Source organism: Bufo gargarizans, chromosome 6, assembly GCF_014858855.1.
Source record: "Bufo gargarizans isolate SCDJY-AF-19 chromosome 6, ASM1485885v1, whole genome shotgun sequence".
NCBI classification, from domain to species: domain Eukaryota; kingdom Metazoa; phylum Chordata; class Amphibia; order Anura; family Bufonidae; genus Bufo; species Bufo gargarizans.
The window spans coordinates 289,906,815-289,920,477 of record NC_058085.1 but is presented as its reverse complement, the minus strand read 5'-3'; the positions used below and the strand labels follow the sequence as shown (position 1 = coordinate 289,920,477).

Genomic DNA, 13,663 nt, shown 5'->3' with positions numbered 1-13,663 from the left:
TTTTTTTAAATCATTGATTTTTATCCACCCTGGTACAAAATACTGCTGCCCTCGCCACAGTATTTAACTTTATCATCGTCCTGAGGATGGTGATACAGTTGAGTTCAGATAGGCACTTGCGGCCCTTGTCCAGGTGCAGAAGTACTTGACAATCCTAGCATTAATCAATGCTGAGAGCATCAGATAACTATGTAACCGACTGGAAGCCGTGAGTAGGTCTCCCACAGGGGATCGACCTACTGGGAAATGTCCCTGTAGGGTCAATGACCAATCCGCCCCTGATCATATCCATGGCACAGGGTTGCTTGATTGTAACCATAAGCACATAGCAACTTTTCAGTCTTCAGGAACAGAAGGAAAATAAAAAATATATATTTTTCATCAGACCCCCATATCAAGACATCATATCAGACCCCCATATCAGCCCTCCATGTCAGAACCCTTATCGGACCTCAGATCAGCCCTTTATTATTAACCCCTATCAGACCTCAGATCAGCCCTTTATTATTAACCAATATCAGACCTCAGATCAGTCCTTTATTATTAACACCCATCAGACCTCAGATCAGAATAAAATAAAAAACGTCCTTACCTCTCCTGCGCCGCGGCTCTGCTCCGGGTCCGGCATCTTTCTTCTCCGGCCCGCGCTGCACAGCGTGCAGCGTCAGGTCATAGCGCGGCGCCGGCACCAGCAAAGAAAACTGAGAAGGGTGAGTGCTGGAAGCGCTTGCTGTGCTTCCTCCCCGCTCCCAGCACCTAATGTATACTAGTGAGCGCTTCCATAATGGAAGCACTCACTAGTATTCGCTTTATAAGACGCATGGCCATTTCCCCCCCCCACTTTTAGGGGGTGGACAGTGCGTCTTATAAAGCAAAAAATACGGTAATGTGTTCTTTAACTTTTTTTCTTTTTCTTTCGTTAATCCTTTCCTTTTAGGAGCCATAACTTTGTTTTATTTCTCTTTCACGTACCCATGAGGGCTTGTTTTTTTGTTTTTTTTTGCAGGACAAGTTGTACTTTTTAATGGCACTACTTAATATTTCATATGGTGCAGTGGGAAGCTAGAAAAAATTCTAAATTAAATGAAATTGGAAACAAAATGCAATTCTTTGTTTTATGGGTTTCATTTTTGTATTGGTCCCTATGCGGCAAAACTAAAATGCTGACTTCATTCTCTAGGTCAGTACGATTACAGCAATACCAAATTTTTATAGTTTTTATATTTTAATACATAAAAAAAAAGAAAGGAAGCTTTGAATAGTAAATAAGAAATAGTTTGGGTATTTTCAGGCGTAGCTACACCAATGATCTTTATTTGTTTGTTTATTTGTAGATTGGGGAAAGTGGGGTGATTTTAATTTTACATTCTTTTAAATTTTTAACCTGTGATTACTAGATCGCTTAAACCACTGTGCTCCTATGCAACTTTGTAATAGGCAGAGCTTGATAGGAACTTGACAGGGCTCTGAACTGTCGGAAGACCCCAGGCTGCCGAAGCAACTGTACTTCTTCTTCAGTCTTGTTGTTGGGGAGCGCCCCACTCCTGGTAAATAACCGTCCAGATGCTGTGGCCACAAAGTACGGAGTTGTCTCCGATTGTGGACTCTGCTGCTGGGTGTCTGCTGTGTAAAACGGTAGAAACCCCTGGCTATGGTACCCATTCAAATCCCGCGCAGACGCCATCTTTAAAGACCCAACATTCACTGTACATTTATAGTGGATGTTGAGAAGGGGTTAAAGCAGGCTTCCATCGAAAGCACAAACTTTGGTGTGCTCTTATACTCTCGTGTATAGTACCTTTTGTGGTGCTTTTTCCTTCCAAGCTTACCCATCTGTGCTACAAAAACCTACAAATTCAATAAAAAGAAGTGAATTTTGTCTGCCATGTTACAGATATACTTAAAAATATACATGCAAAACACAGATTTAATTCCTCAAGCCAGTGTTAAAAGCTGAGAACTTCCAATATCCTCCAGTCAGGAACATATCGTAGCCCCCGCATGCACCACGTCATGGTGTCTCAGCAAGCATGGGGTCCTACCACTAACCTGACCGTGGTGTATGAACAAGGTCTGAACAGTGCTAAAAACCAACTCACAGCCAGACTCTCACATGCCTCCATAGTGTACAGAAATACATTGATTTACAAAATTGTTTATACCCAAATGCTACTATACAATTTATACAATGTATTGTAATACATTTATACAATGTCCACAAAATGCTGCCATTTGGCACCAAAATTATACTTGCATACAGTAAATATTACTACCCAATAGTGCCTACATAACACCAAATACTGCCATTCAAACTCCTGTCTTTAAAAGATTATGGTAAAGTCTTAGAAGGTCTAGGGTTTTGGAGCAGCAATAAAGGAGTGAACATTTGCATCCTTCACTCAAGGTGTTCCTGGGGGTCCAGTTTTTAGAAATAATCTTTTTTATTGGTTTTTCAATTAAAAACGTGGTAAGCATGGATTCCAACAATATGATGTATAAGACAATAACATAAGGAATCAAGTAGTACAATCTGTTATTCTTGGACTGAAAGGACCGCAGGCGTCCAGCGCTCCTCTAACAGTTTAGATTCACAGAAGCAGAAGAGGACATCAGCTGCTGAAGTCACACAATTTAAAATTACTACAGTAACAAGAGGACACTCAGGAAGGACAGCAGCTAGAATGATGCAGGTTGTATGCGTCATGGGGTGAAATGTGTGTTTAACAACCATGGGGCCCATGTGCTATCTCTAATTGCAGGGTTCATCACAGTATCCGGTAGAAATGTCTCATATCTGTAGGAAGTATTTAAAGGGAACCTGTCACCGGGATTTTGTGTATAGAGCTGAGGATATGGGTTGCTAGATGACCGCTAGCACATCCGCAATACCTAGTCCCCATAGCTCTGTGTGCTTTTATTGTGTAAAAAAAAAAAACGATTTGATACATCTGCAAATTAACCTGAGAGGAGTCCTGTCCCTGAGATGAATAAGATGGCCAATGCAAGAGAAGGGGTAATTTGTACACCAGTAACTAGAATGTTTGCTGCCAGAAATTGGCTAGCTTTGGACACGACCATAAGATAGGGTATAATACATAGTAACATAGTAACATAAGGCCGAAAAAAGACATTTGTCCATCCAGTTCGGCCTGTTATCCCGCAAGTTGATCCAGAGGAAGACCCCTCTCTAGTAGCTATAGCCTGTAATATTATTAAGCTCCAGAAATACGTCCATGGCCCTCTTGAATTCCTTTATTGTACTCACCATCACCACCTCCTCAGGCAGAGAGTTCCAGAGTCTCACTGCTCTTACCGTAAAGAATCCTTTTCTATGTTTGTGTACAAACCTTCTTTCCTCTAGACGCAGAGGATGTCCCCTCGTCACAGTCACAGTCCTGGGGATAAATAGCTGATGGGATAGATCTCTGTACTGACCCTTGATATATTTATACATATTAATTAGATCTCCCCTCAGTCGTCTTTTTTCTAAAGTGAATAACTCTAATTTTGATAATCTTTCAGGGTACTGTAGTTGCCCCATTCCAGTTATTACTTTAGTTGCCCTCCTCTGGACCTTCTCCAGCTCTGCTATGTCTGCCTTGTTTACAGGAGCCCAGAACTGTACACAGTACTCCATGTGTGGTCTGACTAGCGATTTGTAAAGTGGTAGGACTATGTTCTTATCACGGGAATCTATGCCCCTTCTGATGCAACCCATTATCTTGTTGGCCTTGGCAGCAGCTGCCTGATACTGGTTTTTGCAGCTTAGTTTGCTGTTTATTAAAATTCCTAGATCCTTTTCCATGTCAGTGTTACCGAGTGTTTTACCATTTAGTATGTACGGTTGACTTGCATTTTTCCTTCCCATGTGCATAACTTTACATTTATCAGTGTTAAACCCCATCTGCCACTTATCTGCCCAAGCCTCCAGTCTATCCAGATCCCTCTGTAGTAGTATACTGTCCTCATCAGTGTAAATTACTTTACACAGTTTAGTGTCATCTGCGAAAATTGATACTTTACTATGCAAGCCTTCTACAAGATCATTAATAAATATATTGAAGAGAATAGGGCCCAATACTGACCCCTGATGTACCCCACTAGTGACAGTGACCCAATCTGAGTGTGTACCGTTAATAACCACCCTCTGTTTTCTATCACTGAGCCAGTTACTTACCCACTTACAGACGTTTTCTCCCAGTCCGAGCATTCTCATTTTATATACTAACCTTTTATGTGGTACAGTGTCAAATGCTTTGGAGAAGTCCAGATATACGACATCCATTGATTCGCCGCTGTCAAGTCTAGAACTTACCTCCTCATAGAAACTGATTAAATTAGTCTGACATGACCGATCCCTCACGAAGCCATGCTGATATGGCGTTATTTGCTTATTTCTGTTGAGATGCTCTAATATAGCATCTCTCAGAAAACCTTCAAACAGTTTACCCACAACAGATGTTAAACTTACCGGCCTATAGTTTCCAGGGTCTGTTTTTGGCCCCTTTTTGAATATTGGCACCACATATGCCATGCGCCAATCCTGTGGGACATTCCCTGTCAGTATAGAGTCTGCAAATATCAGAAATAAGGGTCTGGCTATGACATTACGTAATTCCTTTAGGATACGGGGGTGTATGTCATCCGGTCCTGGCGATTTGTCTATTTTAATCTTTTTAAGTCGCTGATGTACTTCTTCCTGGGTCAGACAGGAAGTCAACGGAACATGGGATTCCCAACCAGTCTCGCAAGCTGGTACTTGCCAAGCCTTAAGCTGCTTATCTCCTGCGATCTGACGAGTGCAGGTACATTCAGCTTAGAATAACCATTGACATGAATGGTTTTTCCACAGTGCCTCTAACGACATGCAGGTGTACCTAGAAATATGGTACTCAATCTGAGAGGGGTAAAGTACCACCTGAGGAAGGACTTTATCCCACCTTTATATAGGGTGGTGCACTTAAAAGTGGATGCTATAAAGCTTGCCAGCCTGGCCCACTCCTCCGAGAACGTAGTGTTCAGTTCTTTTTCCCAATTATACATTGGAGATGATTTAATAAACTAAGATTTGTCACCTATTAAGTCATATATGTAATGAGTGGTGTGGTTTTTAAACAGAGAAGGAGTTTGGAACAATCTGATGATGTCAGACTGAGTTTTGGGAGGAGATTGGAGGAGGGAGCCTAGGCAATGGTGAACCCTTAGGTATGAAAGGAATTCTGATTGAGGCAGGTTTCTAGTCCTTTGGTTCAGGAGCTATTATAAACATGAGAGGGGATAGTGGGCAGCCTCGACGGGACCCGTTGGTGATGTGGAAGGCATCTGAAAGGACCCCATTGACAAATACCTTAACTGTAGGGTCAGAGTATAACCCTTGCACTGCTTTAACAATGGGGCCGGTAAAAACTATTGTTACAAGTACAGAAAAGGCAAATGACCAGTGGAAGTGATCAAACGCCTTTTCTGCATCCAGTGTGGTTGCTACCAGGGGTTGTTTTTAATCTCTGCTACAATTAAAAAGGTTAAACAGCCTCCTTGTGTTATTTGATGCCTGTCTACCCTTGACAAATCCAGTTTGGTCCTCTTTCACTAATTGGGGGAGGATAGGGGCTAATCTGTTGGCTATTAACAAATATTTTAACGTCCGAATTAAGGAGGGAGATGGGTCTGAAGTTTTGTGGGGAGTCCGCGGGTTTACCTGGTTTAGGAAGAGTGATGATCAGGGCCATCAACATGTCTGGAGGTAATGCGACGCATGATGTGTGGAAACATGGATGATAGGTGAGGGGTAAGAGAGGTTCGAAAGTGTTTGTATTATTCGTTTGATAATCCATCAGGGCCTGGGGACTTGCCCACTGGGGGGAGGTTTGCAGTTTTTTGAGTTCTAGCTCCAAAATGGGAGCGTTCAGGGAATTTAGTTGGGATGGGGTCAGTTTCGGCAACTGGGCTTTGGCTAGAAAGTCTTGTACTAAGCCCTCGTAATTTTTTGGAAGATCAGTGCCATCTCTGAGATTGTACAGGTCTTTGTAGTATAGGCGGAATTAGTCTGCAATGTCTCGGGTCCAGAAGTTTAGCTTTTGACAGTGGGTGGAGTAAGAAAGGGATTTTTGCTTTGGACTGTTGTTTGAGTTTACGAGCTAACAATTTGCCCGCTTTGTTCCCTTGAGCATAATACTTTGTTGAAATCTCTGTTGAGGATATTCCTCAATTTGTCCCTTTCAGACTGAAGTATAGCAGAGGTCTCTGCTGAGGGCCGCTGTTTGTTACTTTTTTCCAATTGTGAGATTTTACCTAGGGTCAATGTAATCTATTTTTCTCATCTTTTCTTTTCCGTATGGCTTAATTTGATAAGGAGACCTCTGTTGAAGACCTTATGGGCTTGCCAGACTGTTAATGAGTTATCTACGGAGCACACATTAAATTGGAAAAATTCCTGTATGACATGTGAAATCTTGGGTTTGGATTGAGAATGGGTAAACAGGTACGAGTTGTTTCGCCAAATCGGGGCAGGGTGGGCCTGATATTTTTCTGCCAATGACGGTGTAATGTAGGCGTGATCAGACCACTGGATTAGGCCAATGGCTGATTCTGTGGTGTGAAAGAGGGTTGTGTGGTCTACAAGGAACATGTCTATTCGAGAGTAGGAAGAGTGTATGGGGGAGAAAAGGGTGTAGTCCCTCTCTTGGCTATGCTGTGCCCCCCAGACGTCAACCAGGCCTTCGGATAAGATAAAGGATGCTAAGCCTGTGAGAGGGTGCCTGGAGGGGTTGGTAAAGTCAAGAGAGGGATCTGAGATGGAGTTAAAATCTCCACATAGGATAAGCTTACCCTGTTTCACCTTGTGGATTTTTCTCATTACCTTGTGAAAGAAGGATATTTGGCGTTGATTGGATGCATATATATTCACAAGCGTGTAGACAGCATTGTTCACTGTACATACCAGAATCACAAACCTGCCTCTTTGGTCAGCGATCTAAAAAATTGGAGAAAAGGAGGCAGAGTTTTTAACAGATATGAAGACCCCTTTAGATTTCTTCACATTATGCGAGAGGATTATAACAGGGAAGAGACAGTGTCTAATACGGCAGGCATCTGTCTGCAAGAGGTGAGATCGCTGCACACAGAGTATATCTGTGCCAGTGGACAGCACATTTTATGCGGATCGGAAACAGTAATTTATTAATCACCAAACACATGAGCAAAATGGGCTGGGCGTAGCATTTCTATAGATCCGCAAAATACGGATGAAATATGGATGTGTTCCGTATTTTTTCCGGACCCGTTGACTTGAATGGGGCCTCGGACCGTGATTTGCGGACAATAATAGGACATGCACTACCTATTTTGCAGAACGGCCATGCGGACAAACGGAAACGGAATGCACACAGAGTAACTTCCTTATTTTCTACACCCCCGTTGAAGTGAATGGTTTTGCATACTGTCCTCAAAAAAAAAAAAAAAAAAAGAACGGAAGCGGAAAGAAAATATGTTTGTGTGCATGAGCCCTAAAGAAGATTGTCAAAGGATGCCCTAAGGTGGTCGTGTGTTCCTGGACCTGCTGGTCAGTCTATGAAAGGGCTTTGGAAGGGTCTCCAGTAAATGATTAAAAGAAGGACTTCCTCACCGGTCTGTCTGTGGTTTGTTGGTGAATCGCGGTTTTCCCGGTTCGAGCACCGCAATAGGGATTTGCCAAGTCTTCAGCAAAGTGCGAACTCTGTGGGTATGCCCACCATTAGAGATGATTAGTTTGAGCGGGTGTCCCCTTTTGTAGGCAATATTGCAGTTGCGTAGAGATGTTGTGATGGGCAGTAAGGAGCGACGTTGCTGCAATGTTGCCGCGGAGAGGTCTGTATAAAGACGTAGTTAATGGAAAAGAGGCGAACAGCATGCCCAATTTTCTGGCTGCTGCCATCACCACTTCTTTGGTGGTAAAGAAATGAATACAGGCCAGGGTGTCCCTTGGGATTTCAGGATCCATGTGTTTCGGTTTCGAGACCCTATGTGCCCTGTCTATTGATAGATATTGAGAAGACAAGTGAGGGAGCAGAGCTAGGAACATTTTTTGTATAAATGGGGTTAGCACAGAGCCCGAGATTTCCTCTGGGATGCCTCGGAATGTAATATTATTTCTACGTGAGTGGTCTTCGAGGTCTGCCATTTTCAATTTTAGAGCTTCCCCCTTATCTGCCATGTTGTTATGGGCGTCTATGACTGCATTTTGGGATGACGCAGTTTTGGGTCACACGGTCCTCTACCTCCTGTATTTTAGTGGATATGGGAGCCAGTAAAGTGGCTAAGTCCTTGTGCATGGAAGCTTTCAGGGCTTGGAGCATCAGCTTCAGAGTTTCCTCGGACACTGGTTTTCCAGAGGTGAGGAATAAGGTAAGAGAGTCCTTACCAGGGGACTCACGGTTAGACGACAAGAGAGAGTTGCCAACCTGAATGTCAGAAGAGGTTTCCAGGCATTTTCTCCCCTTGTGTGCTGTTGTAGGAAAAGGTGTGCATTGCCAGCGCCATCTTGAAAAGGCCCGTGACCCGATTCTGCCTCTCTGATGTCTTCTGGGATCGAAGGTAGGCATGAGATTCTGGGCGGGAGGTGTTTGAGAAATCCGGAGGAGGTGAGGGAGGGTCAGCGCTGAGGACTTGTGCAGGGGTCCGCGCTCGGACTGGAGAGGTGGAAGCGACAGAGTCAGGGCTGGTGGCGCCATCTTGGATCTTTCTCAAAGTATTTCTCCAGGTTTTCGCTGGTGAGTCTTGGAAGTTGCCTCTTGGATTTACCCATGTTAATGGTGACCCGTTCGGGTTGTTTCTGGTCCCGAATGGATGGCAGGGATGGAGGAAATGCTGTAAATAGTCGCTAAGGTGCAGGAGCAGTGCACTCACGCAGCCATCGCTCTCGGCGTCCAAGCCACGCCCTGAGGGTCCAGTTTTTAGAGCTCCCAAGAAAAGAGGCATCCAGCCCACCTTCCACTTTAGGTTGGCCTGTGGTAAACCTTCTATTAATGTCCCCTCCCCCTATAGTATATCATGTAATAACCTGAGAATACACTCATACAGTACACAGATAACATTGGCAGTGTTATTTTGACACTTGGACACTCAAACAACTTATCCAACCCCTATAATAACCCCCAAAATGCCTGGGTCCTCTTACAGGTTATCCTTGCCTTTCTCTCCGACACCCGCTTTGCTTCTGATGCTCGCACGGCAGCCGCTGCATCTCACTGTTGCGTGGATCAAAACAACCAGTGACAGGGGGCAGCCAATAGCAGGCCCTGACAGGAACTAGCCTCGTTCCCGTTGCAGCCTGCTATTGGCTGCCCCCCACCCCATTGCCGGATGTTTTGATCCCTGTGATAAGGGGATGCAGCAGCGGCCGCGTGGGCATCAGAAGCGACGCGGGTGCCGGGGACCGAGGTAAGTATAACCTGTGTGAGGAGACTGGGCATTTTGGGGGCCATTATAGGGGTTGGATAAGTAACCCTATCCAGTCAATAAACTAGGGAATCATGTTATTATTATTATTTATTATTAAAGCGCCATTCATTCCCTAGCGCTGTAAATATGAGAAGAGGTATACATACATAATACAGACAATGGCACTAATCATAAACAAGACTCGTTACAAACTGGTACAGAAGGAGAGAGGGCCCTGCCCGTGAGGGCTTACAATCTACATGGTATGGGAGAAGGACACAGTAGGTGCGGGTGAAGTTGGTCATGGCGGTATAGAGCAGGGGTCACTGGTTGTAGGCTTGTCTGAAGAGGTGGATTTTCAGGATTCTTTTGAAGGATTCCACTGTAAGTGAGAGTCTGATATGTTGGGGTAGCGAGTTCCAGAGTATGGGGGATGCACGGGAGAAATCTTGGAGTCGATTGTGGGAAGAGGTGATAAGAGGAGAGGAGAGAAGGAGGTCTTGTGAGGATCGGAGAGTGCGTGTGGGGGTGTATCGGGAAAGTAGCTCAGAGATGTAGGGAGATGTACATGTTGCCTTTTTTTTATAGGTTTTGGATATCAAGTGTGGTATTGGGGTGCATCTCTTCATTCCCAGCCATTAGAGCCAGGAGAACCTTATTCAGTATTGATACTTGATGCTCAAGCCGTACAGGTCTCATACTTATAAAGCTTTCCATACACATGAAAAAACCTGTAGCCTAACATGCATTGTAGACAAGATCAGCTGACTATCTTATGTATGAGGCCCGACTGATTGTCGCCTGAAGTCAGATCTTTGGCTTATTCCCCAATCTAAGCATATATGTATCTTTGTGTATTTGCAGCACAATACTCATTGTGCTGGTATCTGATTAGATGTTCTGTTGATTCTATTCTTTTCAGGGGCATCGAGTGGACCAGTCTCTCAAGCTTCCTGTCTTTTGCCACCTCCACTCCAAACAACTCGGGTCTGGCGAGAAATGAGCTGCAGCTGGTAGATCTTCTTACTGGTGAGTCCGGACGTAAGCATAGTGGTCTATACTAGTTATCTATCAGTACATCTCACTTGTGGATCCCATGAGTGTGTTGTATGTGTCTGATGCCTTTAAATAGATCTTATTGATCAATGCCTTTTTTATATAGAACAGGGATCATCAACCTCCGGCACTCTAGCTGTTCTGAGACTACAACTCCCAGAATCCTCCTTTGACTTCTATGGGAGTAAAAAAAAAAAAAAAAAAAGTGTGCATGCTGGGAGTTGTAGTTTCACAGCAGCTGGCGTGCCAAAGGTTGCTGATCCCTGATAAGAAGGCAATGATGAGCTAATTTCAACAATTCTTTGTCTTTATATATTGCAACTTTGGGACATACTGGCTAATTTTCCCATAGGCAATAAAGGGGATCCCAAAACTTTGATATTGACAGCCTATTGTTATGATAGGTTGTCAGTATCAGATCAGTGGTAGGCTACGGCTCTCTAATGAGCATCACATCCCCTGTATTGTTTGCCCAGCGGCATACATTTTGTGCTTGCAGGTATTGCATCTCAGTCTCTTTTACCTGAATGGTACAGAACTACAGAGCGTCCACATGAGTGAGCTGATTGATATGGGTGCCAGGAGATGCAAGTTCTCATAAAAGGCTATCAATGTGAAAGCTGTGGAAAACCTCTTTAATGAATGCTAAGGGCTCCTTTACACAGGTCGATGCACAGGCAATTATCGGGAATGAACTGTTCATTCCCTTTACTTGTCTGATGGTTGATTTCATCCCCTGATTACTGCTGTGATCTCTCTTCCCCTTACAGATCCATTGTTTGCTGGCAGCAGATCCCTGTTTACACAGGACAATGTGCTGCCAGCAAACTGATTTTAGGCGGCACATAAAAGATGCGTTTAGCAATGTGATAATCAGCACACTACATGGAGCAGTTATCAGGAATGAGCAATAATATGAAGACTTGCTACAGATACTGGCTTAGATACTGTGCAAAAGGTCCTAAAAGGGGTTGTGTGACAACAAATAGCATTTATTATGTAAAGAATGTGAATACAAGGCACTTACTAATGTATTGTGATTGTCCATATTGTCTCCTTTGCTGGCTGGATTCACTTTTCCATCACACTATACACTGCTTGTTTCCATGGTTACGACCACCCTCTAATCCAGCAGCGGTGGCCATGCTTTCACACTTTAGAAAAAAAGCACTAGCCTACGTGAGCTCCCACAGTCCCAGCCACTAGAGAGGCCGGCCCTTTTTCTTATAGTGTGCAAGCAACTGCCACCACTGATGGATTACAGGATTACCATGGAAACCAGCAGTGTATAATGTGATGGAAAAGTGAATCCAGCCAGCAAACCGGCAATATGGACAAACATTAGTAAATGCCTTCTATTAACTTTCTCTTCCTGATAAATGCCACTTGCTGATGTAACACAACCCCTTTAAGTCAGGCAATCTATGCCAGATTCTCCACAGGTCTGTAAATGTAAGGGGCTTCACCAGTCCGGACCCACTGTTGTATAAGAACGTGTGTTTGATGTGTTGCAATGCCACACTCAGCGGCGGGTGTCAGAAAGAAGCTGAGAAAGCTAGGAATGAAAACACCTCCTCTAGTCATTCCAATAAAGGACACAGCCTGTGGGAAAACGGCTATAAAAATGTAGTATAAAAAAAAACGGTGCACCCCAAGGCACAGAGCTACAAGAAGTTCTAGAGGAATAACTGGAAATATGTTTTAATTGCTTTGTGTCGTCAGCTGTTTTTGCAACATTTTTTTTTTTTTAAGTGTTTTTCACAAGAAATGTTTCCAGCCTACTGAACAACATTTGGTGCCTGTCAAAATCTGAATAATAGATTTTCTATCGTGAAGCTACATATTTATCCTGCTGCACAGTCCATTAGGCTAGAAGCATATATAAAATGTGTGTATGGTCAGGTGATTTCTGCTGCGCTGACCGAGAGCGGGATTTGGTACATACATCTGACAGCTATGTCAGGACGCTTGCTGCGGTCGGGAACTGCGTCCCCCCCCCCTCCCCTCCGTAGCATCCACCAATCGTAGCACATGATGCAGCACCTGCACTTGCCCCATAGACAGTGCCCCATACATAATATCGTCGGCATATGCTCCTCCCTGATGCTAGTCATAGATTCATCACGTGATTGCTGTCATGGACACATCACGTGGCCGCCCCATAGTGCGATCCTGTGCGCGCTCCTCACATGTCATTCTGAGGTGTGGCATGTGATCGAGACGCCACCCACAAACCTAACGATAGGCTGACAACCAACTGGAAGGAGGTTACCGTATCCTAGAGACTCCCCACGCTTTCCCGCCCCCAACCCCTCCCCTCTTCCGCCCCCTATTGCCCTTGCACATCGCGCTCAGAGTGCATAAATAGAACAGTGGCAAATGATGTGTTTGTATATAGAAGTTTTATTGTCCTGATGAAGGGGGCCGTTCGCCCCTGAAACGCGTTGACAGCACTTTGAGTAAAGATTACCTTCCTCGGTACCATCCTGGTCCTGAGTCTTTCTGCATCAGCGCCGTTTGGAAAGGTCTGAAGGTCTGAATTCACTCTCATCCGCATCCTTCTTCATTCCACAAACCGTTACCAACGGAAAAGGGCATAGACCTTGGCATCCGGGCATGACTCCTAGGAGAGAGACAGTAAGGCTAGGGCTACACAGTGACACTGGTCGCGGATAGGTACGCTTGCTAGCGGTGATCCCATAGAGATCAATGGGATCACCACACCCATCGCAAGAAATCCAGGCGCGGCAAACCTGGCTTCGATGGCTGTCGCACGAGCGGCATCGATGTGTAGCCCTAGCCTAGGAGTCCTGAAAACAGACAGTGATTGACAGCTTACCTGTATCAGTGTTAACTGTTCATAGAGAAGGCTTTTAATGACACTGTGTGGGCTGAGTAGTCAGGACTCTCACTGTCTCTCCAAGGAGTCCTCTCAGGATTTAATTTGCTTTTTACTCTGAAATCCTGCTTCAAACCATATAAACCTATATATCACAGAGCTCAGCTTCTCTCCCTTTATTTATATGGCAGCAGAAATTGCCGGAATCAATAAAGCTGTAAATGAATGGCTAAGGTGCGCAGAATAGGCATCCATTTCCATTTTGTACTGACACACAGCTAAGCAGGAGATTCTTTCTATAGTGAGAAGTCTAGGAGGGAGGAGTGGAAGAGCCTTGTAAGTGAGGAAAGG

At 44.4% G+C, this 13,663-nt stretch overlaps 1 protein-coding gene across 4 annotated transcripts in view; it reads left to right on the top strand.

Moving 5' to 3' along the window:
* The window catches only part of WDR11 (WD repeat domain 11), a 156,148-nt gene that overhangs the window by 85,113 nt on the left and 57,372 nt on the right, over positions 1–13,663 (top strand). For all 4 annotated transcript variants that reach the window (XM_044296331.1, XM_044296330.1, XM_044296329.1 and 1 more), the window contains one exon: positions 10,340–10,446. In XM_044296331.1, coding sequence (XP_044152266.1) covers positions 10,340–10,446 — 107 coding nt within the window. The remainder of the gene's footprint in view (positions 1–10,339; positions 10,447–13,663) is intronic.